The 27,795-nt window shown below is 53.0% G+C and overlaps 1 protein-coding gene across 1 annotated transcript in view; it reads right to left on the bottom strand.

The window, feature by feature from the left end:
• The window catches only part of TOP2A (DNA topoisomerase II alpha), a 249,024-nt gene that overhangs the window by 24,942 nt on the left and 196,287 nt on the right, over positions 1 to 27,795 (bottom strand). The window contains exons 31-34 of the mRNA XM_029572748.1: positions 20,385 to 20,544; positions 20,201 to 20,274; positions 13,033 to 13,170; positions 3,454 to 3,686 (exon numbers count right to left, since the gene is read on the bottom strand). Coding sequence (XP_029428608.1) covers positions 3,454 to 3,686; positions 13,033 to 13,170; positions 20,201 to 20,274; positions 20,385 to 20,544 — 605 coding nt within the window. The remainder of the gene's footprint in view (positions 1 to 3,453; positions 3,687 to 13,032; positions 13,171 to 20,200; positions 20,275 to 20,384; positions 20,545 to 27,795) is intronic.

Raw genomic sequence — 27,795 nt, 5'->3', positions numbered from 1 at the left:
CCGTCAGATAATCGCGAACCTGCGGTACCTGTAGGGACAACAAGCGCCTCACCTGGCCCTGAAGCTTGAGCACACGCCCCCTGGAGAGAAACACCTTGCCCTGCTTCGTATCTAATAGCGCTCCCAGATACTCCAAGGTCTGGGTTGGTTCTAAACAACTTTTGGTAAGATTGACCACCCATCCGAGAGAGCGCAAGAGCTGAAGAACTCTGGCGACCACCCGCCGACACTGTAGCTGAGACTTCGCGCGAATCAACCAGTCGTCCAAATAGGGGTGCACCAAAAACCCCTCCCTCCTGAGATGAGCTGCCACCACTACCATTACATTGGTAAACGTGCGTGGAGCCGTGGCGAGACCGAAGGGAAGAGCTCTGAACTGATAGTGCCTGCCCAGAATACAAAACCTGAGGAACCTTTGATAAACTGGCTGAATGCCTATGTGGAGGTACGCCTCCGTGAGGTCCAACGATGCCGGGACGAACTGATGCGACAACCGACCAAATCGTTTCCATTTTGAAGCGTGGAACGCGCAGACACCTGCTGACTCCTTTCAAGTCCAAAATTGGTCTGAATGTACCCTCCTTTTTTGGCACTATGAAGTAAATGGAGTAACGGCCCTCGCGTTGTTGCCCGGGAGGTATGGGGGTTACCGCTCCCAAGTCCTCCAGGCGCCGAAGAGTCTCCTGTACCGCTATTCGCTTCTCTCTGGACTTGCAGGGTGAGACGAGAAACTTGTCTGCCGGGATCCGTACAAAATCTAAGGCGTAACCTTGACTTATCACGCTGAGGACCCAGTGGTCCGACTTATTTTGGTCCATTCCTCTGTAAAGTGCGCCAATCTGGCTCCCATGTTCGGCACGGACGATGGGATTGGCTGAGAGGAATGGACCACACGTGTCTCACTGAGAAGCCTTAGACCCCGCTCCCGAAGGTCCACCTTGCTTCCCGAAACGCCTGCCTCAAAGGACTGAGTCCACGACGACTGCCTGGAAGAGCCTGAACGGTAAGACGACCCTGAAGATCTTTGAGGGCGTGATCTTCTGTTTCCCCGGAACCGTGCCCTATTGGAAAAGGAGCTCCGAGCCCTCGGTCTGTCCTCAGGGAGCTTGCATGCCCTGTTCTCTCCGAGCGATTGCATCAGATCATCTAACTGCTTGCCAAACAACAACTTCCCTTTAAATGGCAGTGAGCCCAGGTGAGCCTTGGAGGAACCGTCCGCTGCCCAGTTCCGTAGCCAAAGGAGGCGGCGTGCGGAAACCGCAGAGACCATGGATCTGGCCGATGTGCGCAGTAGGTCATGTAGCGCATCCGCGCTGTAGGCGATCGCCGCCTTCAAACGATTTGCCTGAGCAGACTCCTCTTCCGAGAGATCAGCATTGGCCTGGAGCACTTGGGCCAGGTGTAGGCTTGCCCTCAAGGCAAAATTACTACATATGGCCACACGGACCCCCAGAGCAGAGACCTCAAAAACCTTCTTCAGTTGGAGCTCCAGCTTCCTATCTTGTATGCCCTTCAGTGCCGTAGCCCCTGTGACCGGAATAGTCGACCTCTGTTATGGCCGACACCGCTGCATCCACTCTGGGGAGACTGAGAAGCTCCAGCGCGTCCTCCGGCAGCAGATAAAGTTTATCCATGGCCTTACTCACCTTCAGGCACAGCTCCGGAGTGTCCCGGAACAATATATCAGACGCCGAGAAATGAAAAGGAAAAGCCACCGCTGGACCAGTAAGGCCTAACACCGGATCCATTTTGGCCCCCCGTCGGGACTCCACCGGTGGGGCGTCCACCCCAAGCTCCTGCAGAGTTGCCGGAATCAGCGGGCCCAGCTCCTCTTTCCGAAACAGCCGGACCACCTTCGGGTCATCACCCTCCACCGCAGGAGTTCCCTTACTGGAACCCGACTGGGCTGCCACTTCCTCATCCGCCTCATCGGCCCCCCCCCCAGAGGCCCTGTGGGCGATGGTGCCTCATCCTGCGACGTGGAGTCAGTGTCAGTGCCCTGAGGGCCAGCACGTAAAGGCCACTTTTCTTTAGCCGGGTCAGAGCTCCTCCCGGACCCCTTCCTGGCCCTCTTCTTCCGGGCCTGTGAATGTCTGCCCTTCCTGCCAGCCTTCCGCATAGACATCCTATGTTTCAACACTTTCTGAAGAAGGAGCGTGAAATCAGACGAAAAAGAGGACTCCGAGTAAGAGGACTCGTCCTCTAGACTATCTTGCGATCTTGGCGACACAGCGCCCCCCCGGGAGGCCTCTGCTGTGGAGAAAGCGCGGGAGGCAGGGTGCCATCTCCAGCAGCCACCCTCGTGGCCTCTCTAACAGATTCTAAGATGGCCGCCGTTCCCGCGCTAAGCGGGAATGGATCCTGACTACCCTCTGCGCTCGGCCCGCCTCGTGGCGGCGATCGCGCCGACAGAGACCGGCCCCCCCGACCGTCCCCTCGCCGCACGAGACGCAAACCGAACAGACACCATCGCGTGATAAGCGCGCAGAGCCGCACGCGTGGCACGCCGACCCCCACGGCATCAGCCTCCCTTCCGGAGCCCCCCAAGTCAGCTGAAAACCCCCGAAAAACCAGCCACCGGGCGCCCAGAGAAGCGAAACTGAGAGCCGGCGCACGGAACAAAGAAAAACAGTTGACGGCTTTTTTTTTTTTTTTTAACTTGCTGCTGTTCTCGGTCCTGATAGTGCTGCTCCGGCTGGGGTGAGTGAACCGGGCTTCCCGGCGTCACCCCCGAAGCCGCTAACCTGAAAGGGCAGGGTCCTCGACCCTTAGCGGCGGCCTCAACCAGGGTGTATGGTCCCCTCAGAACCTTACAACCCCCCTGGGAGGCTCCAGGACGACAGATGTCTTCTGTGATTCCTTTTTTTTTTTTTATTAAACCTTCCACCAAGATCCCTGAAAACCTAACTTATCAAATTAATTCCTCAGGGATCCCAGAGGCTGTGGTTGTACCTGCCCCATCTGCTGGAGACAGAGAAAGACTGAGGGGCTGTGGGTGGCACCTTGCTATAAGTAGCGGAGCCTGACAGGTCTTGCTCTGTCTCCATCTGCTGGTACGGAGTCACAACCCAGGTGTCTGGACTGATCCGGGTACGTACAGGGAACTACCTTTTGCTGGAGATGGAAAACACTGGCAGGCTGATGTATGGACAGGGCTATATAATCTGTGACATCAGCTTCGTTCTCAGTCTTCACCTGCTGGCAGAGCTGCATAACCCACTGGTAGGGATTAGCCTGCCTGAATGCAGAGGAAAGGAAAATGTTCACTAAAATCTCCCCACAGAAATGCACACTCCACATCCTGGCCTTACTGGTGAACAGATGTTTCCCAGAACTGCTCGGCAAGTCATTGGAGATTGCTATGCCTTAAAAAATATCCAGCTGATATCCAGTCCTTGTTCCTACCCCAACCACTAGGACCTCAGCATGGAAGCATAAGACCATACATTATACCTTTATGGCTGTTGATTTCTTCACTCCAAAATCAGAATCTGAATCTTCCGAGTCAGAGGTCTTCCTTTTGCGCACTCTCTTCATCTTGGCAGGAGCAGCCTTCTCTGGGGTCAGCATCTCAGCATCAGAGTCCCTGGAGACAGCTTTTGGTGCCTTGGCCTTGGATGACTTACTGGGCTTTGCTGCTGCCTTTGTTTTGGTCAAGGCCTCTAAGATGGAGGGCTGCTGCTTATCTGAAAGATCAACAGAGAAACAGCTTTACTTTCTGATGTACCATGACTCTCCCAGAGGAAGGACTCAACTGGTCTCAAAGTTCTGCTCCAGCCACTCCAGGAGAGAGGGGGTGCCAGCATGGCCATTTGGCTAGGGCCTACAATGTTCAAGGGGCCTACTTTAGTTGGACAAAATTTAAAAAAAAGCTAAATATATCTATTTCTAACATGTATAAATAAAATTTTCAATTGTAATTGAAGAATTTGCTAACAAAAAAAATTCATAAAGCCTTCTTAAATAAATAAAAATTATTTGGGAAATTTAGAAACTGATTTCTCTTATTAAATATCACATCAGAACCTTACATAGGGGCCTACTTTTCTTAGCTGGCACGGACCTAATTCCTGCTCTCTCCGGCTCGAGCCATATCCTGCCACAAACCCTTCTCCTAAAAGAATCACAGCAATAGGAACAGTGGTTCTTACCTGCTAATTTTCATTCCTGGAATACCATGAATCAGTCCAGACTCCTGGGTTTTGCCTCCCTTTTAGCATGGAGACAGAGAAAGTTTTACCAACACTGCCACTTAACCACACTGCCATATAACCTGGTGTGCCACCTGCAGTCCCCTCAGTATTGACCTGTACCCAAGCCAAGATACATATTAAAAAATCCTAACAAACTCTAAAACAAACTCCCACAACGAGCAGGAGGAAAAAACAGAACCCTGCAATGGAAAAAAAATCCTCTTTCCAACCATAGAACAGGAGAATCATCTTAAAATCCTGAACAATTCTGCAGCAAACATATGAACTGACTCTTCTCCTAACCAGGGTGGGACTCTGGACTGATCCATGGTATTCCAGAAATGAAAATTATCAGGAAAGAACCAATTTTCCCTCTTGTTCATACCCCAGATCAGACCAGACTCCTGGGATGTACAAAAGCTTCCCTAATTAGCTTCCATGGCCTCTGGAGCACAGACATCCGAATGCAATGACGTCCAAGTGGTCTCCCGACAAATCTCCCAGCGGCAATACCTGCTAGCACTCATAGCAAGATGCTGCCTGCAACCCAACAGGACAGGACACCCCTTATGGACGTAAGCCGAGCCTATAGCCTCCTTCAACCATTGCACAATCGTGGATGTTGAGGCTTTCTGCCCCTTCTTAGCCCATTCCATAGCACAAAGATAGTCAGACACCCAGAAGCTATTGGTGACCTTGAGGTAACATAACAGAGCTCGTGTTACATCCAAACACCACAAATCCCTCACGTGCGGAGTTGAAGCTCTACCGTCTGACTCAAATGGAAGGCCAATACAACCTTCGGGAGAAAAAAAGGCACCATATGCAACGAGATCCCAGAATCCAAGATCTTCAAAAATGGCTCTCAGCATGACAATGCTTGCAGCTGTGAAATTCTTCTGGCCAAACAAATTGCCACCAGAAAAACTACCTTCAGAGTGAGATCCCTGGTGAGTGTGAGGCATTGGGAAAAAAGAAGGCAATACAATGGACTGGTTGAGATGGAACTCAAACCACCTTGGGAAGGAACTTCGGGTGCGTCCGCAGGACCACTTTGTCGTGACAAAATTTAATATAAGGTGGGTATGACACCAGAGCTTGCAGTTCACTAACTGTGACCAAGAAGATGACCTTCCAGGAAAGGTACTTCAGGTCACAAGAATGTAATGGTTCAAAAGGAGATTTCATGAGTTGCGATAGGACGATGTTGAGATCCCAGGAAATCGCCGGGGGCGTGGGGGGGCTTTAGCTGTAATAAAACCCTCATAAACCACCCCACAAGCAGATGAGAAGAGACTGCGGTACCATCTGTACCTCAATGGCACTCAAGTGAACTCTCACCAATGTGGTCTGCAGACCAGAGTCAGAGAGGAGCAACAGGTAGTCAAAGTGCTGAAGGGGAGCAAGAGAAGGGATCCAGACCGCATCCCTCGCACCAAGTTGAAAACCTCATCCACTTCAGGTTGTAAGATTGCCTGATGGAGGGTTTCTTAGACTCCTAAACACGAGATACGCCTTCCGAAAGGCTAAGAGCTAGCAAAGTCACCCAGTCAACACCCAAGCCGTGAGAGCCAGGGCTTGTAGGTTGGGATGACTGAGCCTGCTCCAGTCCTGGGTGATTAGGTCCAGAGTCGTTCCCAACCGGATCAGGGGGCGCGAGGACAGATCCCGTAGGCTCGGAAACCAGACTTTACAGAATCAAAAGGGGGTGATCAGGATCATGGAGCCCTGATCCTGTTGCAGCTTCTGGAGCATTTTCAAGATTAGAGGAAGGGAAGGGTAAGCATACAGCAGCCCGGTGCCCCAGTGAATCAAAAAAGTATCTACCATCGATCTGCTGCTTCTCCGACCTAGGGAGCAGAAGTGGTCCACCTTCCTGTTTTCCAAGGAGGTGAAGAGATCTATGTCTGGGGTCCCCCAGGAGCGAAAGATCCAGTTTGCTACATCTTGACTGAGGGACCACTCGTGAGGTCGCAAGGCACAGCTCAAGGAGTCCACTAGAGCGTTGTCCACACCCGGGAGGGTACACTGCCCTGAGGGTGATGCAGTTGTCGATGGCCCACAACCAAATGTGGACTACCTCCCGACAGAGGGTGAAGGACCCAGTTTCCCCATTTGTTCAGATACCACATAGCTACCTGATTGTTGGTCTGAACAAAAATCAACTTGTTCAGTAGCTGCTCTCGTAACACCTGTAGGGCATACCGAATCGCTCACAGCTCCAAGAGGTTGATCTGGCACTGCGATTCCTGTGCAGACCAAAGCCCCTGGGTGTGGAGTCCCGCAACATGTGTGCCCCACCCTGTCCGAGAATTGTCAGTGGTGAGGTGTCCTGGGGTTGTGGGCTCCAAAAGGGGGCTGCCCGCTCCAGACTGGAAGGGGTTGCCCACCAACGGGGAGATTGTAACAGTATGGTGATTAGCCTGACACCATTGAGAACGCAACGTCCACTGAGCTCTCCACATGTGCAGTCGAGCAAAGGGAGTGACAAGCATCATTGCCACGTGGCCCAGCAAGTGGAGAAACTGGTGTGCCAAGACATGGGAGAAATCGGAGACCGCTCGAACGAGAGCAGAGTCTCACCCTGTCCTGAAGCAGAAAAGCCTTCACTTGGAGTGTCCAGTCAAGCCCCAATGAAGTCCAGTTGCAAAGATAGTTGTAGGTAGGATTTTGGGTAGTTGATCAGAAATCCCAGAGTTTCCAAAAACTGGATCGAGATGCACATGGCACTTCTGCACCCCTTGTCTGGAGTTGCTCTTGATAAGCCAATCATTGAGGTAGGGGAAAACATGAATCCCCTGCCTCTGAAGATGGGTGCTGACAACTGCCAGACATTTCATAAAGACATAGGGTGCGGACGCAAGGCCAAAGGGCAGAACGCGATCCTGATAATTCCTGTCAACAAGCAATTGCCGAACTGTCTGAAAGATGGGGATATGGGCTTTCACGTCTTTTAGGTCGAGGGAGCAGAGCCAGTCTCCTGCTTTGAGAAGGGAAATCAGGGTGCCCAACGAGACCATTTTGAACTTTTCCTTCACCAAAAAACTGTTTAAGGCCCTCAGGTCCAGAATGAGCCTAAGGTCTCCCATCTTCTTAGGGATTAGAAAATACCTTGAGTAGAACTCTTCAACGTACTGACTGGATGGAACGGGTTTGACTGCTTGAACAAGTTCAGGAGTGGAGAGCTCTACCCAAAATATCTGCAAATCCAGTTGCTCTTCACCAGGGGACATGGAGATGAGTGAAGTGGAACTCATGGAATTGCAACCTGTAGCCCTGACGCACGATGGACAGGACCCAAAGGTCCAAAGTAATCGAGGTCCATCGATCTGCAAACAGCTGAGCCGACCGACTGCCGCGGTCGGACCCCGACCGAATCCAAAATGGCGCCCACAGCAGACGCTGGGGATCCCAGGGGACCTAAAATGGCGCCTGTTCCTTCACTCACCGGGAATTTTGCAGCCAATGCAGGAGGCAGATCCACAAAAGCCCCCGTGACTGTTTGTACCCGAAGAACGACCCTTTTAGGGGTTGCTGAGGCTCCCTCTCCCCCTGACACGCAAGAGGAACAGAGATTATCTCTGGACAGGCGAGCCCGCGCGGCGCCGCAGGCCCGACACACGGCCTTGCGCGGCAAACACAGGCACGGTGGAAAAAAAACCCGGCACCCCCCGCCCCCCCGAAAACACGGCGAAACGGGCCGAAAATACCTCCACCACGGACGGGAGGCCAGGGAGAGTCGAACTGCACCCAAGAACTTAAAAAAACATTTTTTTTTCTCTTAAGTATCTGTCTGGAGCCTCCGGGTCCTGAAACAACTGGGGGGAGTGAGCCAGGCTCCCCGGTATCACCCCCAGTGGCTGCACAAGCTGGAAAGTGGGTCCTCAACCCAACGCCTCAGCTGCCTCTAAAACCAGGGATGATGGGTCCCCTCAGGACCTCCCAACTCCTTGGGAGGCTAAAGCAGTAACCTGCAGGCACGCACTGCGGTTGTCTCAGAAAGCTTTTCCTCTTTTTTTTTTTTTTTTTTAAACTGACCAAAAATCCTAATAGGCCCTAACACAGACTGTTGGTTTACACCCTCTTCACCTGCTGGAGACAGAAGAATACTGCCAGGCTGTAGGTGGCACCCTCCTAGATAAGGCGGAGTTTATTAGTAAACTTCTGTTTCCATCCTGCTGGGGGGGGGGGGGGGGGGGCCGGCATAACCCAGGAGTCTGGACTGATCCGGGTATGTACAGGGAATGAAAATTAGCAGGTAAGAACCAATTTTCTTTTTCCTGTACATGCCCGGATCAGTCAAGACTCCTGGGATGTACAAGAGCTACCTTACTGGGGGTGGGACGCAGAGAGTCCCGCTCAGAGAACACCCTCTCTCCAAAGGCTGCCGAGCTTGGAGCCTGGACATCCAAACGGTAATGACGAGCAAAGGTATGTAACAACTTACAAGTCGCCCCCCTACAAATCTCCTGTGGGGAAAGCAGTTGACACTCCGCCCACGACGTTGCCTGCGAACGAGTAGAATGAGCCCTCAAGCCGACGCTTCCGGTTTACATTCAGGTACTGTAGGTATTTCCCTATCCCCACAGGGCTTACAATCTAAGTTTGTACCTGAGGCAATGGAGGGTAAAGTGACTTGCCCAAGGTAACAAGGAGCGATAGCAGGACTCGAACCCTGGTCTCCTGGTTCATAACCCACCTCCGCCCTCTTCTGGGTCCACTCCAAAGTACAAACAAATGATCCGACATACGGAAACTATTGGTGACCTCCAGATAAAGTAACAGAACGTGACGCACATTAACTTCTTGAGGTCCTTAGAAGCGGGATCCGAACGGTCCAAACCAGAAAAAGCCGGGAGCTCCACTGATTGATTCAAATGAAGAGAGGAAAACACTTTTGGTAGAAAAGAAGGCACAGCTCTCAAAGGATCGCCTGCATCAGTAATCCTTAGAAAGGGCTCCCTGCAGGATAAGGCCTGAAGCTCTGATATTCTGTGCGCTGAAGAAATAGCCACGAGAAAACACACTTTCAACATAAGATCCTTCAAAGTCACCCCTTTGAGAGGATCAAAAGGCATGACGCACAGGGCCTTGAGAAGCAAGTTCAAACTTCAAGAGGGACAAGGGTTCCGGAATGGAGGATGCAAATGTCTTTGCTCCCCAGAGAAAACGTGCTACATCCAGATGCATCGCTATGATACTCCGTGCAACTTACCCCGAGAAGAACCAAGGGCTGCCACCTGCACCCGCAATGAACTTCAGGACAAATCCTTAGCCAAGCCGGCTTGCAAGAAAGACAAAATATCAGAGACCGAAGCCCACGTAGGATCTAACTGGTGTTCCACACACCAAGACTCAAAAACACTCCACACCCTGACATACGCCAGAAACGTGGAGGGCTTACGCGAACGCAAAAGAGTAGCCACTACTGCGTCGGAATAACACTTGTTCTTTAGCCGGCGCCTCTCAAAAGCCAGGCCACTAGACAAAAGCGCTCCACCTCTTCTAAACAAACGGGACCCTGATAGAGAAGATATGGCAGATCCTGAAACCGCAAAGGGCCGTCCACCAGACTGACCAAGTCCACAAACCATGAACATGGCCATTCTGGTGCCACTATAACGACCTCCGCCCGGTGAGCATCTATGCACCTCAGCACTTTGCCGATGAGAGGCCAAGGCAGAAACACGTAGAGAAGAACGTCCTTCGGCCAGGGAACCACCAGGGCATCCATCCCTTCCGCTCCCTGTTCTCGCCTCCAGCCAAAAAATCGAGGGGCCTTGGAATTCTGAAATGTTGCCATGAGGTCCACCGCCGGTTTGGACCACCTGTCGCATATCCTCTGAAAGGCCTCTTCGCATAACTCCCACTCTCCGGGGTCTAGACGATGACGAGAGAAATTCGGCTGGAACTTTGTTGACTCTGGCGATGTGAGGCTGCTATGCTGACCAGATGTTGCTCCACCCAGATTATCAGTTGCCGCGCTTCCATTGCCACCGGTTGACTCCTGGTTCCTCCCTGGCAATAGATATACGCCACCACGGTTGCATTATCGGACAGAACTCGGACCGACTTCCCCTGTAGGAGAGGCTGAAGTGCCAGCAATGCTAGCCGCACAGCCCTGGTCTCCAATTGACCACTGGGCCTCTTCCCTGGACCATTGGCCTTGGACTGACGTCGTCTGACAAACTGCTCCCCAGCCGGAGAGACTGGCATCCATGGTGACCACCGTCCACTTGGGGACTTCCAGCGGTACTCCACGTCACAAGTTGTCCCACAGTAGCCACCAATCCAGGCTGGACCGAGCTGCATCCGTAAGGGGAAGGAGAAGGCGGTACTGTTCAGAAACCGGGTTCCAGCGGGAAAGCAATGCAAACTGTAGTGGCCTCATATGCGCAAAGGCCCAAGGAACCAACTCCAGAGTGGATGTCATCGAGCAGAGGACCCGCAAATAATCCCACACTCTTGGAGCAGGATTGGATAACGAATCTTGAACCTGTCCTTGCAGCTTGAGAAGGCGCTGTTCGGGCAGAAACACCCTCCCCTGACTAGTGTCAAACAGGGCTCCTAGAAATTCCAATGACTGGGAGGGAGTCAAGCTGCTCTTGTCGAAATTGATCAACTAACCTAAGGACTACAAGAGAGAGAACTCTTAACTGTCGAGCGGCAAAGAGACTCCGTCTTTGCCCGAATCAGCTAGTCGTCCAGATATGGATGGACTAAGACCTACCCTCCGGAGTTGCGCCGCCACCACAGCCATCACCTTGGTGAAGGTCCTGGGAGCCGAAGCCAGCCCGAATGGCAGGGCCCGGAACTGAAAGTGGCGTCCCAGGATGCAGAATCTCAGGAACTTCTGGTGATTTGGGTGGATGCTGATGTGAAGGTATGCCTCTGTCAAATCCAGGGACGCTAGAAACTCCTTGTGTACTGAGGCAATGACCAATCTGAGTGTTTCTATGCGAAACCTGGGAACTCTGACACAGCGGTTTACTCTTTTGAAGTCTAGAACAGGCTGAAACGTCCCTTCCTTTTTTGGGACAACAAAGTAAATTCAGTAACGGCCCCTCTGTTGCTCTGATCAAGGGACTAGAATGATGGCCCAGAGATGGCCCAGACGCTGCAGCGTGTCCCGTACTGCGTGATGCTTTTCTTGGTAAGAACACGGGGAGACTAGAAACCGATCCCGCAATCACCGAACAAAATCTAACGCGTAACCTTGACTTATCACCTGAAGGACCCAGTGGTCTGACGTCCACTTGGTCCATTCCCTGTAGAACAGAGAAAGCCTGCCTCTGACCACCGAAACTGGGGAATGGACCAGCCCCACTTCATTGAGCAGATTTAACTCCCCCTGCTGCTTGGGGGTTTCCCGGTCTGCCAAAACGACATACATGAAAGGACTGAGACCAAGACTGTTGTCTTCCTGAAGATTGTCTCGCAGAGGGGCCAGATGGCCGAGAAGAGTGGAACTTCCGATTTGACTGAAAACATGCGCATGAGGGGAAAGAGCTACGGACCCCTAGGTCGGTCCTCCGGCAGCGTATGTACTTTGTTCTCCCCTAAGGACTGTATCATATCTTCCAAGACCTTACCAAAGAGCAATTTACCCTTAAAGAGCAGAGACCCCAGCTGAGCCTTAGAGGATACATCTGCCGACTAATTTCTCAACAAGAGCAGTCTATGAGCCGAGACCGTAGAGCAAGCCAAAGTCTGCAGGATATCATACAAAGCATCAGCGCTGTAGGCCACCGCCGCCTCTAAGCGCCCGGCCTGCATCACCTCTTCGTCTGAGAGAGTGATGGATTGCTTTGTAAGGACTGTACCCAACGAAGTCCTGCACGCAGGGCAAAGCTGCTGCACATGGCAGCCCGCACGCCCAGGGCGGTCACCTCAAAGATCTGGATCCCGGGGAATGGTCCCTTTCCAATGAGGTGATGCAACTCATCATCCGTTGCTGGAGGACACCCTCTCTGTATCTCATGGCAACTTCTCTCAACACCAAGGCTCCACGATTCTTCAGTCGCAGGCGGCAGCACGGCGCGGAGGGCGTAGACGCCCTGGTTCTCCCCTGGCCGGCTCATCTTCTCCTATATGCATTCTCCCCGTGGCCTCTAGTGGGCAATAGAATAGAATTTTCTACGGAGAATAGAGACGCATCAGGGACCCGTCATCCTGGTGGCCCCGGAGCCCGTGGTTCGCGGACCAACTCAACATCGCGGTGGACGGTCCGATACATCTAGGCCATCTCCCGCACCTGCTCCTCGACCAGGCAGAGCGCTTCTGTCTTGCGGCCTGGCTTTTGAAAGGCGGCGGTGGCTCCAGCGCAAAGGTTATCCTGATGCAGTAGTCTCGACCCTCCTCAAGGCTCAGAAGACCTCAACCTTGGTCGCCTACGTGAGGGTCTGGAAGGTCTTCGAATCGTGGTGTGCTGCCCATGGCACTCATACTAGTAGAGCTTCGGTTCCTCAGATTCTTGCGTTTCTACAGGACGGCCTGGGGAAAGGACTCTTACAATTCCCTCAGAGTACAAGTTTCAGCACTAGACTCGTTCGTTCGGACCACCGGACACCAGTCTCTCCTGTCTCATCCTGATATCACCCGGTTCCTCAAGGGGGCGAAGCATCTGCTGCCTCCGGTGCAGGATCCTTGTCCCTCTTGGAGCCTTAACCTGGTCTTGAAGATTCTGGCAGGGCCTCCTTTCAAGCCCCTGAGTCGCGCCACCATCAAGGATCTCACTCTCAAGACTGTCTTCCTGGTGGCCTTCTGTTCTGCACGCCGCATCTCGGAACTTCAAGCTAACACCACTTCCCACCCAAAAGACATCCACACCTATTCTTACCCTGCTTGTTTGCAGCACTGGTTGTAGTCTTCTTGCCCAATGCACGCTTTTTGGGGGCCGGTTTCTCACTGGGCACTGCAGAAGCTGAAGTAAGCTCAACTGTCACTCTATTCTCACTATCATTGTCTGGGATCTCAACTGTGAAGACAAGAACAGTCAGGTTAAACAGCAATGACTTTAGAGTGGTTCAAGGAAAAGAAAATTATTCCTTACCTGCTAATTTTCGTTCCTGTAGTACCATGGATCAGTCCAGACGGTGGGTTATGTCCCCCGTCCAGCAGATGGAGTCAGACCAAGCTTCGAGGGGGCGGACCCATATATACCAGTACCCCCTATGCAGGAGTTCAGTATCGAGTATATCAAAGCCAGATAGAGAAACCAAGAAACATTCCGGATCAAGTTTGCTTAACCATGCATGCAAAAAACAATGGTAACATCAACAGAAAACTGTAGGCAAACAACCAACTTGTAGGGAGCTGTGTGAGACACAGAAACACAGAAAACTGCTATAGAGTGTGAGAGCAGAACGGAGCAGGACGAAAGACCCAAAAGCGGCAGGCATCTGGACTGATCCATGGTACTACAGGAACGAAAATTAGCAGGTAAGGAATAATTTTCTTTTCCCTGTATGTACCAGGATCAGTCCAGACGGTGGGATGTACCCAAGCTTCCCTAAACCGGGTGGGGTCCTGCGAGACCTGCTCGAAGAACCTGCTCGCCAAAATGTCCAAACTCTGAAGAGGCGAGATGCAGTCGATAGTGCCTCGAGAACATGTGCAGTGACTTCCAGGTTGCTGCACGACAGATCTCCTGAGACGAGACAGAACAGGTCTCTGCCCAGGAGGCCGCTTGAGATCGCGTAGAGTGAGCTACGATGCCTGGAGGAGGAGTACGTGCCGCTCCAATGTAGGCAGCGGCAATACAGTCCTTTAACCACCGGGCGATAGTCGTCTTCGAGGCCCGGGAACCCTTCTGAGGACCAGACCAAAGGACGAACAGATGATCCGAAATCCTGAAAGCATTAGTAGCGTCCAGATAGTGAAGCAATGTGCGCTTGACATCCAACTGCCGGAGGTCCCTTGGTTCGGAGGAAGCGAAGGACGGAAGCTCCACCGTCTGGTTCAAGTGAAAAGACGACACCACCTTCGGAAGAAACGAGGGAACGGTGCGTAGGGAGACCCCCGAATCCGTGAACCGAAGGTAAGGCTCTCTGCACAACGCTTGGAGTTCCGAAATGCGTCGAGCAGAGCAAATGGCCACTAGAAAAACAGCCTTAAGAGTGAGATCCTCAATCGTTGCTCTGCGTAGAGGTTCGAAGGGTGATCCCGACAGGGTGCGAAGCACAAGATTAAGACTCCAGGAGGGACAGGGATCCCGTAACGGAGGATGTATATGCTTGACACCCTTGAGGAAACGGGCGACGTCCGGCTGAAGTAGGAGAGAACCGCCATACTGTAAAAGTGAGCCCAGGGCAGCCACCTGGACTCGTAACGAATTATAGGCGAGGCCTTTATCCACCCCATCCTAGAGAAACTGTAGAATCTGAGGCACCGAAGCCCGCGTGGGGTTCGTGCCCTGGTCAGTGCACCACATCTCGAAGACTTTCCAAACTCGAACGTAGGCCACCGAAGTCGAAGTCTTACGCGCCCGCAGCAGCGTGGAGACTACCGCCTCCGGGTAGCTCCGGCGCCGGAGGCGACGCCGCTCAAAAGCCAGGCCGCAAGACAGAAGCGTTCTGCCTGTTCGAAAAATACCGGACCTTGGTGAAGAAGATGGGGGAGATGTCCCAATCTTATTGGCCCGTCTATCACCAGCTGTAGCAGGTCTGCAAACCAAGGCTGTCGGGCCACTCCGGGGCGACGAAGATCATGGTCCCCCGATCTTCTATTCTGCGAAGAATTCTGCCCACCAAGGGCCACGGTGGAAAAACGTAGAGAAGGAGACGCGGAGGCCACGGGAGAACCAGGGCATCCACCCCTTCTGCGCCGCGTTCCCTTCTGCGACTGAAGAAGCAAGGGGCCTTGGCGTTGAGGGCGGTTGCCATCAGGTCCAAGTGGGGGGCCCCCCACCGGAGAACGAGAAGGTGCATTGCCTCTGAGAGGGACCATTCTCCGGGATCCAGTTGACGACGACTTAGGAAATCCGCCTGAACGTTGTCCACTCCGGCAATGTGCGAGGCCGCGAGACGGACGAGATGTCGCTCCGCCCACTGCATCAGGAGCGCCGCCTCAGTCGCGACGTACCGGCTTCGAGTGCCTCCCTGCCGATTAATGTAGGCCACGGTGGTGGCGTTGTCCGAGAGAACCCTGACTGCCCGGTGCTGAAGCAACGGGAGGAACTGTCGTAGCGCAAGACGGACCACTCTGATTTCCAGACGGTTGATTGACCACTTCGTCTCCACCGCTGACCACGTCCCTTGCGTGGCACTTCGATCGCAGACGGCTCCCCAGCCGACGAAGCTGGCATCTGTGGTCACCACTACCCAATCAGGGACCTCGAGGGAGACGCCGAGAGCCAGATTAGACGGGTCCAACCACCAACCCAGGCTGTCCCTGGCAGTCTGCGGAAGGGGGAGTATCATCCGATAATCCTGTGAGATTGGTTTCCATCGAGACAGAAGCGCCGCCTGTAAGGGCCGCAGGTGAGCAAAGGCCCAGGGCACCAGGTCGATGGTGGAAGCCATCACGCCCAGAAGCTGTAGATAGTCCCAGGAGGTGAGTTCTGGTGACGCAGAGAATCGTCGTGTGGTCCCGCAAGGATTGAGCCTTGTCCGGGCATAAGAAGACCTTGCCCTGAAGCGTGTCGAAGCTCGCCCCCAGGAAGTCCAAGCGCTGAGAAGGGATGAGGGAGCTCTTGGAGAAATTCACTACCCAACCCAGGGATTGAAGGACCTGGACGACCCTGGCTACTGCCGACTGTCCGTGGTTGAAGGACTTCGCACGTATGAGCCAATCGTCCAGATAGGGATGAACAAGAATGCCCTCCTTCTGTAAGGTCGCAGCCTCGACCACCATGATCTTGGTGAACGTTCGAGGAGCGGTCGCCAACCCGAATGGGAGTACCTGGAACTGAAAGTGTTGGCCCAGAATCTTGAAGCGAAGGAAACGTCGGTGAGCCGGGAGGATTGGAATGTGTAGATAAGCCTCCGTCAGATCCAGGGAGGCGAGGATCTCCCCCGGATGCACTGCCGCAATCACTGACCGGAGAGTCTCCATTCGAAACTGGACAACCCGCAGTGACTTGTTGACTTCTTTGAGGTCCAGGATGGGCCGGAAGGATCCGTCCTTCTTGGGCACAACGAAGTAGATGGAATAGTGGCCCAAGCCCACCTCGCCTAAGGGGACGGGAGAAATGGCCCCTATGTCCCGTAGCCTGTCCAGAGTTTGCTGTACCGCTCTTCTCTTGAGGTCCGAGCCACAGGGGGAAAAGATGCACCTCCCCCTCGGGGGGCGGACAAACTCCAAAGCGTAGCCGTGATGTATGGTATCCAGGACCCACTGGTCTGAAGTGATACGCACCCACTCCTTGTAAAAACTCGCCAGGCGACCCCCGATCCTGGGAGAGGAGGAGCGGGCGAGGCTGGTATCATTGAGTGGCCTTAGAGGGAGGGTTCCCCGAACCAGATCCCGGCGTCCACGAAAGGAACGCGACCAGGTCTGCGATCTGGGAGCGGAAGTCCGAGGCCCAGCCTGTCGGTAGCTTCTGTAACGCCGCTGCGCCCTGGCTCTCGAAGGTCGGTGTCTATCCTCCGGGAGACGGTGAACAGCGTTTTCCCCCAGGGACTTGATAATCTGATCCAAATCCTCCCCAAAGAGGAATTTGCCCCTGAAAGGGAGGGAGCCTAGGCTCGATTTGGAGGAAGTATCCGCCGCCCAGTTGCGGAGCCACAGCAGCCACCGTGCCGCCACCACCGAGACCATAGATTGTGCCAGAACACGGAAGAGGTCGTACGAGGCATCCGCTCCGTACGCCACGGCAGCCTCCAGCCGATCCGCCTGGGCAGCTTCATCGGGCGGCAGGTCCTGAGACGTGAGAAGTTGTTGGACCCAGCGAAGACTAGCCCTCTGCGCGAGCGAGCTGCACATTGCCGCCCGCATTCCCAGGGCGGAAACCTCGAAAACCCGTTTAAGAAAAACTTCCAACTTACGGTCCTGAGTGTCCCGTAGAGCTGTTCCGCCCGTCACTGGAATAGTTGTCCGTTTTGTCACCGCAGACACCGCGGAGTCCACCTTCGGGACCTTGATGAGCTCCAGGAAATCCGCCGGGAGAGGGTACAACTTCTCCATAGCCCGACTGACCTTCAGGGAAGCCTCCGGGGTATCCCATTGAGGCAGGTTTATCCCATTGAGGCAGGTTTATTTACCTTGGTTCTATTTACCTTGGTCATTCTTTTGTTATCTCAGTGTTAATCTCTCTTTTGCCTTCTCTTCATTCCAAGTTGCATTTTATCCCTGTTTTATTGTAACTGCTACCTTATTCTTCTATCACATGTTAATGTTTTTAAGTTATTAAGTATTTATTCTGTTGTCACACCTTGTTATTTGTAAACCGGCATGATGCGACTCCCATCGCGAATGCCGGTATATAAGAAATTTAAATAAATAAATAAATAAAATAAACCAGGAGCTGTAAAAAGGATTCGTGAATGGGAAAAGCCCGCGTTCGTGGACGAAGCGCCGCCAAAACTGGGTCCCCCTTCTTGGCAGACGTGATGACGGCTGGGGCTATTGGAGCCGGAGGGTCCGGCGGCGGGTCCAGGTCCAGCTCAAGGAGGATCTGCGGTATGAGGTCGTCCAGCTCCTCCCTCTGAAAAATGCGTAGCGCCCGCGGGTCATCCCCCTCCGGCGGAACCTCCGGCAGGCACACGTCCGGAGACTCCGGGAAGTCCCCCCCGGGGACCGAAGCCGCACCCACTGCTCCGGAAGCCAAGCAAACCCGGGAGGGGACCTGAGGGGCCCCCCCGCGCCCGAAGCAGAGCCTACCGGGTCAGGGGGGGCCAGAGGTGCTGACGATAGCCGAGGAATCTTGGCGAGGGGGGGGGTCCCACGGGAGCTTCCAAACCCTGAAGATAGGCCGTATGCATAAGTAAAATAAAGTCTGGGGAGAACCCCGGCCTGCTCGGGGGGACCCCAGAGGAAGAGAAGACCGAAGGCTCCGGTGCCTGCAAGGCGCACTCCGGAGATAAAATCGGCGGAGGGACCTCCTGAAAATCCTGTTCCTCCTGTGCTGCAAGAGTCTCCGCAGCGCGGTGCTGATTTAAAATGGCCGCCGTTCCCGCCAAGGCTGGCGAAGTGGCCGGCCCACGCCGCCCGGGCAAAGGAGAGCAAAACGAAAAATCCTCGAGGGACTGCGAGGAGCCTTCCCCCCGGGGAGGCACCGTGCGCAGATTCCCTCGCGTGATATCCGGGACCCCGGCTCGCCACAGGCCGTGCAGCGCGAGGGCCGCGGCATCACAAACGCCGGCGCAGAAACCCAGAAGGCCTTGGGGGGGGGGGGGGGGGGGGGGCGGGGGCCAAGGAGAAGGAGGAACTGCCACGGGGGGGGGGGGGGGGGGCCCAATCGGCCTGCGCTGCCTGCCGGCTCGACGAAACGTTAGGTGCCGCGGGGGGGCCTGCACGGCCGACGCTACCCGCTCGGAGGGTCCCCCCTCCCTGCCCCAGCAGCCTCCGAGGAGGATGAGACGGGCCGCGGGCAAAAGACACGCGGAGAGGCCGGCCCCACCGGCGTCCACAAGGCACCCTGAGTAGACGCTGTAAAGAAGAACTCACAAAAACCAAAAACACTTATCCCAAAGAGAAACAAGTTCGCGGGGACAGGGAGAACTAGAGGCAGGATAGAGAAAGCCACGCCTCCCCAAAAGTGAGTTGGTTTTTTTTTTTATAAAGCTTGATCCAAAATGTGAGAACTAAAGTAAGAAAGAAAGAAGCAAAAGACAAATTTCCTGTCAGATTGGGGAAACACAGAGACCCCTACTCGCATCTGCTGGAGTCAGAAGATACTGAATTCCTGCAGAGGGGGTACTGGTATATATGGGTCCGCCCCTCAAAGCTTGGTCTGACTCCATCTGCTGGACAGGGGACATAACCCACCGTCTGGACTGATCCTGGTACGTACAGGGAACCAGCACCATTATCTGTTACTGCAGGTCACTGATGCTTCTGCACAACAGCTCTTTGCACTAGCTAGAATCCTAATATCAGCTGGGCACACCTTAAGAACATAAGAAATTGCCATGCTGGGTCAGACCAAGGGTCCATCAAGCCCAGCATCCTGTTTCCAACACAGGCCAAAACCAGGCCACAAGAACCTGGCAATTACCCAAAACCTTGCTTTAAAATCCTGCATGTGCCGGGTGTCTCAGACCCTGGGAATGGCTGCCCTGCCACACATTGCTTAAAACCCTCCTAGTAGCTCCCTGTAATTAGAGGATCTTTGCTCACCCCAGTTATCTGAATGGTAGGCAGAGATTAGCTCTACTCAAAAAGTGTGTGGGGGTGGGGAGGTCTGCAGAACAGATTGTGCAGCCTCTACTGTAACCATGTGACATCCGTGTCCAGCAAATAGAAAGAACAGAAAATTGGATGGAGGGGGTATGGGTACAGCGATGGTATCATGCTCGCTGCATGCTCCTATTATACTCCCGCTAGTACAGGTCACTTCATTTATCTTTTCTATTCTTAACAGACGCCCAATGATGTGTGGAAGTATACACCAAAAGTTTAAGAGGCCAAGACATCTGCTCCTAAAACTCCATCATCCTCTTTTTTCCCTTGCTGGACAAGGTCAGCAAAACCTCAAAACCTCTCCTAGAAATTTGTAATGGGGTAGGGGAGACAGGTTAGGTTGAACCCTACGATTTTTTGTTTGTCAGCATAGGCTGCGGGCTTGAATGTCACAAGAACATGCAAAGGCATGCTAAGCCAGCTGGGGTTAGATGTGTGTGTGTGTATCTCACTATCTCTGCACACGCTAGAAAACGTGCAAACAGACCCCAATGCCTGAATTCTAGGAAACAAGCCAGACAAGAATTTTTTTTCAGATTCCTTTTGCCCTGCTCCTGGCTCCTATATAAACTGCCTTCTGATCACTTGGTGCAAGCAGCCTGCGTTTTTCTGAAATCAAAGGAAGCAGATGTTATATGCAAAGCATCGCAGAATAGCACACATACTGGAGGACGAGGTGGTCACAGCCGGCATCGCCTCTACCCCGGACACTTTGGATGTTTGTTTCTTCTCTTTTTTCCTAGGAGATAAAATGTACTTGTTTGTGTTGATGTGCAGTGCCAAGAGATCCCATAACCAGATCAAGCCATCGCTCTGTGCCCTCCACAAGCCGAGGCGTGCTGTACTCACTTAGGTTCCGCTTTGGGTTTGACTGCAGAGATGGCAGGCTCGAAGATATCTGCTGGTTTGGGGGTGAACTCATCCTCACTCAGCTCCTTTCGGTATGGTTTCTGATCTTTGTCAGAGTCCTCTTCAGCTGAATCGAGCACATATACAGCGTTGGCTTTTGCTGTGAAGAGTGCATGTAAGGCCCATAAGTATTAAAGGCAGATGACAAGTAGGAAAATCCCTCAAACCAGCATCATTCCCCGTCTAAGGAAAGATTAGGGTGAAATTCCTGTCCATGAGTGTCAGCAGCTGTGAGCTTCCTCAAAAATATGGTCACAATCCCCCTATCAATTCCACTCACTCCCAGGCTACAACACATACTGGACACCACAAAAAACAAAGTGACAAGGTTATGTGAAATATATATACAAGTGTGCATGATAAAAGGTTTAAAAACAAAGAGGATATAGGAAAATTGGTTCTTACCTGATAATTTTCATTCCTGTAGTACCACGGATCAGTCCAGACTCCTGGGTTTTGCCTCCCTTCCAGCAGATGGAGACAGAGAAAGTTTTGACAGACTTTGCCATATAAACCAAGGTGCCACCTACAGTCTGCCAGTATTACTCAATGTCAAAGCAGAATGGATCCAACCAAACTAACTATATACAGGAAATGTAAACCCAAACGTGAAACAACTTGATCACTAAGGCTGACCGTGACCCAAACCTGAGAAATCAGAACTGTAGAATCATCTTAGACAATTATCGACCGAGTGGACTCTCCCTTGACTTAATGCTGAGAAAAAGGTGGGACTCTGGACTGATCCGCGGTACTACAGGAACGAAAATTATCAGGTAAGAACCAATTTTCCTTTCCCTGTACGTACCCGGATCAGTCCAGTCTCCTGGGTTGTACCAGAGCGCAATTATGTAGGGTGGGACCCGGAGAGGCCCGCTCGAAGCACACCTTCTCCAAATCCCCCTGGGACCGGCGCCCGGACATCCAGTCAATGTTTCACAAACGTGTACAAAGAGTTCCACGTAGCCGCTCTACAAATCGAGGGGAAATATGTTGACTTTCCGCCCAGGAAGCCACCTGAGCTCTAGTAGAATGCGCTCGAACATTTACCGGCGAGGTCTTGCCCCACAGTAAATAAGCCGAGTTGATAGCTTCCTTCAACCAGCGAGTGATAGTAGTCTTGGAAGCCATATTCCCCCTCTTCAGAGCACTCCACAGTATAAAGAGATGGTCCGACAATAGAAAGGCATTCGTGACCTCCAGGTATCGTAGGAGCACTCTCCGAACATCCAACTTCTGCAAGTCTCGCGCGAGGGGATCCGATTGATCCACATCCGCAAACGATAGAAGGTCCACTGATTCAGGTGAAGAGAGGAAATCACCTTAGGAAGAAAAGACAGGACCATATGTAACGAAACTCCCGACTCAGAAATCCGTAGGAAAGGCTCCCTACAAGACAAAGCCTGAAGTTCCGACACCCTTCGAGCCGAGGAAATAGCAACCCAATACACCACTTTTAAGGTAAGGTCCTTCAAAGTCGCTCTCCTTAAAGGCTCAAAGGGCGAACCACACGTGTTGAGAACCAAATTCAGATTCCACAAAGGACAAGGGGACCGAAGCGGGGGACGCAAATGCTTGCTCCCCGATGAAAATGCGCCACATCCGAATGCATAGCCAACGACATTCCATGAATAGAACCTTGGAAGCAACAAGTGCCGCTACCTGGACCCTAAGCAAACTGCATGACAAACCTTTTGAGAGACCAGCTTGTAGGAAACAAAATATCCGCTATAGACGCCCGGATGGGATCAACTTCCGTGCCATGCACCAATCTTCAAACACCCTAGAGTACGTTAAAGATGTAGATGACTTTCGCGATCTCAAAAGGGTAGCAACCACCGCGACTGAGTAACCCTTGCCTTTTAAGCGTCGCCTCTCAAAAGCCATGCTGCTAGACAAAAGTGATCCACCTATTCCAAACATACAGGGCCTTGATGAAGGAGAAACGGGATGGCTCGTAGACATAAGGGTCCCGACACAGTCAGGTTGAGCAGATCTGCAAACCATGGGCATCTCGGCCCCTCCAGGACTACCAGTATTACCTCCGCCGGGTGTAGTTCTATCTGAAGCATCTTCCCTATGGAGGGGCCATGGCGGAAAAGCATACAGTAGTACATCGGTTGGCCATGGGAGCACTAGCGCGTCCACGCCCTCGGCGACTCTCTCCCTGCGCCTGCTGAAAAACCGCAGGGCCTTGGCATTCTCGAAGGTCACCATCAGATCGAGAGCGGGAGTGCCCCACTCGTCGCAAATGAGTCGAAAGGCTTTGTTCACCAACTCCCACTCTCCTGGGTCGAGGCGATTGCGACTGAGGAAGTCCACCTGCACATTTTCAACACCCGCTATGTGGGACGCTGCTATACGGGACAAGTGCTGCTCCAACCAGCGTATCAGCTTCTGTGCTTCCTCCGCCACCGGGCAACATTTGGTCCCTCCTTGCCGATTGATATATGCCACTGTGGTCGCATTGTCAGACAAGACCCGGACTGATTTCCCCTGAATCAGAGGACGGAACGTTGTAAGGCCAGAAGTACCGCTCTGGTCTCCAGATGATTGATGGACCTCTGAGACTCCTGTAGAGACCATAAGCCCTGCACAGACTTCCAGAGGCATACTGCTCCCCAACCGGAGAGACTGACATCCGTAGTCACAATCGTCCATTCGGGCATTACTAGGGAAACTCCCTTCTGCAAATTGTCCGAGCAAAGCCACCAGTTGAGACTGGAACTAGTCACCTCTGGGAGAGGGAGATGAAACGGTTCTGAAACTGGACTCCACCTGGACAGCAATGCCAACTGTAATGGACGCATATGCGCAAAGGCCCACGGTACGAGCTCCAGAGTGGAAGTCATGGATCCCATGACCCGCAGATAGTCCCACACCCAGGGAAGATGGCTTACTAACAGAGCCTGAACCTGACTCAGTAACTTGGTAATGCGGTCTGCTGTCAGAAACACCTTCCCTTGGCGCGTGTCGAACAGCGCTCCCAGAAACTCCAAGGTCTGGGAGGGAACAAGCTGACTCTTGGACAAGTTGATCACCCACCCAAGGGATCTCAACAGCTGTAGCACCCGGCGAACCGCCTCTTGACAAAGCTCTTCGGACTTTGCCCAAATCAGTCGTCCAGATATGGATGCACCAACAAGTCTTCCCTGCGAAGCTGAGCTGCCATTATCACCATGATCTTGGTGAACGTTCTGGGAGCGGTGGCCAGTCCGAACGGCAGGGCCTGAAACTGATAATGGTGACCTAGGAAGAAAAAACGTAGAAACCGCTGGTGATCTTTTTGTATGCCGATGTGTAGGTATGCTTCTGTTAGGTCCAGCGATGCCAGAAACTCACCCGGACGTGCGGAGGCAATTACCGACCGCAGGGTCTCCATGCAGAAGCGCAGTACCCGAAGACAGCGATTGACTTTTTAAGTCTAGGATGGGCCGGAAAGTTCCCTCTTTCTTTGGGACCACGAAGTAGATGGAATACCAGCCTTTTCTTTGTTCGCCCAACGGGACCGGGGCAATGGCCCCCAGGTCCCGAAGTCATCGTAATGAGTCGAGTACCGCCTGACACTTCTTGATATGCGCACGGAGACCTCAGGAATAGGTCGCAGGGACGGCGTACAAAATCTAACGCGTAACCGTGTTTTATCACTGTGAGGACCCACTGATCCGACATCATCCTGGCCCATTCCTCGTGAAAAAAGGATAGTCTTCCCCCCACGAACACCTCAGAGGAGTGGGCCCGCCTCATCTCATTGAGAAGACTTGACTCCAGTGGATGCTGGGGAAGTGCTGGGTTTCCCCGCACCGGCCACGAAAGGACTGAGACCATGACTGTTGCCTGTTAGCCCCTGGCCTGAAGGTAGGACCCGCAGACCTGGCTGGACAAAACTTCCGATTACCCCGGAAGCGAGATCTCACAGAAAAGGAACCTCTTGACTTGGGCCGATCCTCCGGCAAGCGATGGATCTTATTTTCTCCCAACGATTGTATCAAAACCTCCAACTGCTTACCCAAAAGCAGCTTTCCCTTAAAGGGCATAGAGCCAAGTTGCACCTTAGATGAAACATCCGCCGCCCAGTTTCTCAACCACAGGAGCCTGCACGCTGACACCGCGGATACCATGGATCTGGCAGAGGCCCTCAACAGATCATGAAGGGCGTCAGCACTATAAGCGACCACAGACTTGAGTTGGCCTGCTTAGAGAGCCTCACCCTCTGACAGGTCCTCATTTGCCTGCAGCTGCTGAACCTAGCGGAGGCCTGCCCGCAGAGCAAAATTGTACACATGGCGGCCCGCACCGCCAACGCCGACACTTCAAAAATCTTCTTTAGTTGAATTTCCAACTTCCTATCCTGCATATCCTTGAGGGCCGTCGCTCTGGTGACCGGTGTAGTGGTCCGCTTAGTAACCGCCATCACCGCCTAGCCCACCTTAGAACTCGCAACATCTCCAGAGCTTCCTCCAGCAAAGGATATAGCTTGTCCATAGCCTTACTCACCTTGAGCCCGAGGTCAGGGGTATCCCACTCTCGGAATAACAAATCCGTAGTGGAAAAATGGAATGGGAATGAAGTAGTGGGACCCCTCAGGCCCAACAAAACAGGATCCATATTCCCCTGTTTGACCTCCGCCGGTGGCCCCTCGAACCCCAACTCTCTCAAAATGAAGGGGATAAGCGGGCCGAGCTCATCTCTATGGAACAGCCGGACCACCTTTGGTCGTCCCCCTCGGCGACCTGCGCCCCTCGGACCTCGTCCGCTGGCAAGTCCGGATTCTCATCCACCCCCCCTGGGGGCTTTTCTTGCGAATCAGTATCAGAGGTGTCTGTATCCGTCTGATGGCCCCCTGTTCTTAACGGGCGTTGTACATTAGGGGACCGGAGCCCCCCTTATCCATGTCCTGTTTCTCCTTCCTATGCCGCTTCAGATTCGTCTTGTGGGAGCCACTGGGGGAGGGACACTCCTCCACCTGCTTCTTACCTGCCTTCTTGGCCCTAAAGGCCTTGTGCATAAGCAATACAAACTCAGAGGAAAACGAAGAGGAGTCGTCCCCTGCAGCGTCGGGGTCATCATCCGTTCCAGTAGAGTCTGGATCTGCATCCTCTGTCCCTCCGGAGACAGGTCTCTGCGGAGATAAATTGGGAGGGGAATTCCCTTCCCCTCACGCTCCTCGTGGCTCTCCTGCTTATGCTGCCTAAGGACAAAATGGCCGCCATTCCACCCGGCGGAGCAGGGGGCCTCGCAGCATTCATGCGCGCTGATTGCTGACCCTCCTGGAGCAAAATGGAGGGGCCCTCCCCTCCCGGAAGACAGGATGAACAAACTCCGTTGCGGGACAATCACGCACGTGCACAGAGCCGCACGCACGGCAAGCTGATGATCGGGGCATGACAGCCCTGCCGCGCAAGTACACAGCCCCCTGGACCGGCAAATCGCACAAACAAACGAATCGCAGACTCAGGAAATCAAGGGAGAGGCATCACACCAAAATACAAGACCTTTTTTCTTTTTTTATATTTACCCCAGGGCCAGCACGGCAGCCCACGTGAGCCTCAGTTCCATCTGGGGGGAGTGAGCCAGACTCTCCGGTATCACCCCCAGAGCTGCTCTGTCCGTGGTACTAGGCCCCTCGACCCCTTCGAGCAGCTGCCTGCAACACGAGAGGGGATGGTCCCCCCTCAGGACCTCACAACCCTCTGGGCGGCTTGAGGCTTCAAACTGTGAAACTTTTTTTTTTCTTTGAAAGAACTTTACAGCCAAATCACTTCTCTGTCTACACTAACTACTCAAAGACCAAGCTAAACTTAAATGCTACTGATCAAACCAGACTGTGGCTTTTGCACCTCAACCATCTGCTGGAGACAGAGGAATACTGGCAGACTGTGGGTGGCACCTTGGTATATATGGCAGAGTGTCAAAACTTTCTCTGTCTCCATCTGCTGGAAGGGAGGCAAAACCCAGGAGTCTGGACTGATCCGAGTACGTACAGGGAACTGCTAATTTTTGTTCCTGTAGTACCATGGATCAAGTCCAGAGTGCTGGGTTTTGCCTCCCTTCCAGCAGATGGAGACAGAAAAACTTGAAGAGCACCCCCTCTTAATCTGGTCTGCCACCTGCAACCCATCAGAATAAACATTACCAAAGCAGAACAACCGATTTGAAAACAATGGTTAGGATCAAGCAAGGACAAGAAGAAAACCAATCAAACTAAGTACATGTAAGAAGTAATCTGTAATCTTCTGCAGCACCCAGGAAATCAGACAAATTGCTGGGAACAGAAAACGAGCGGACTCAAGAAATACTGGACCCCCACTCCAATGGGTGGGCGTCTGGACTGATCCCTGGTACTTCAGGAACAAAAATTAGCAGGTAAGAACCAATTTTCCTTTCCCTGTACGTACCTGGATCAGTCCAGACTCCTGAGATGTACCCAAGCTACCCTAAATGGAGTGGGACCTGGAGAGTCCCGCTCGAAAAGAAAATTGGTTCTTACTTGATAATTTTCGTTCCTGTAGTACCAGGGATCGGTCTACACTCCTGGGTTTTGCCTCCGCACCAGCAGATGGAGACAGAGAAAGTTCTGACAGACTCTGCCTTATATACCTAAGTGCCACCCACAGCCTGTCAAGTATTACTCAGTGTAAAAGCAGGTGTGCGAAACGTATGAGCTCTACAACCTCCGCGAAAGCGTGATCTAGAAGAAAAAGCCTCTTGACCGTGGTCTGTCCCTCTAGTAGGCAATAGACCTTATTCTCCCCCAAGGACTGTATCATGTCCTCCAGCTCCTTTCCAAACAATAAATTTACCCTTAAAAGGGAGAGAGCACAACTGTGATTTGGATGACACATCCGCCGCCCAGTTTCGCAACCACAATAATCTTTGCACAGATACCGCTGAGACCATAGATCGAGCGGAAGTCCGCAAGAGGTCATAAAGGGCATCTGCACTGTACACAATTACAGACTCCAGGCGCCCTACTTGACGCGCTTCCTCTTCAGAGAGGCTCGTTGGCCTGCAGCTGTTGCACCCATCGAAGCCCAGCTCTCAATACGAAATTGCTACAAATCGCTGCCCGGACTCCCAGTGCAGAGACCTCAAAATTGTTCTTCAATTGCATTTCAAGTTTACGATCTTGCAGATCCTTGAGAGCCGTACAACCCGTAACAGGGATAGTCGTTTTCTTCATGACCTCCGCCACGGCTGCGTCTACCTTCAGGACCTGGAGGACCTCCAAAAGCTTCCTCTGGCAGGGGATACCGCTTATCCATGGCTTTGGTGACCTTAAGCCCCATATCCGGAGTGTCCCATTCCCTGTAGAGAAGATCCATTGCTGAAAAATGGAAAGGGAAAGCTG

Source organism: Rhinatrema bivittatum, chromosome 12, assembly GCF_901001135.1.
Source record: "Rhinatrema bivittatum chromosome 12, aRhiBiv1.1, whole genome shotgun sequence".
Taxonomy (NCBI): domain Eukaryota; kingdom Metazoa; phylum Chordata; class Amphibia; order Gymnophiona; family Rhinatrematidae; genus Rhinatrema; species Rhinatrema bivittatum.
This window is presented reverse-complemented; position numbering and strand designations above follow the sequence as displayed.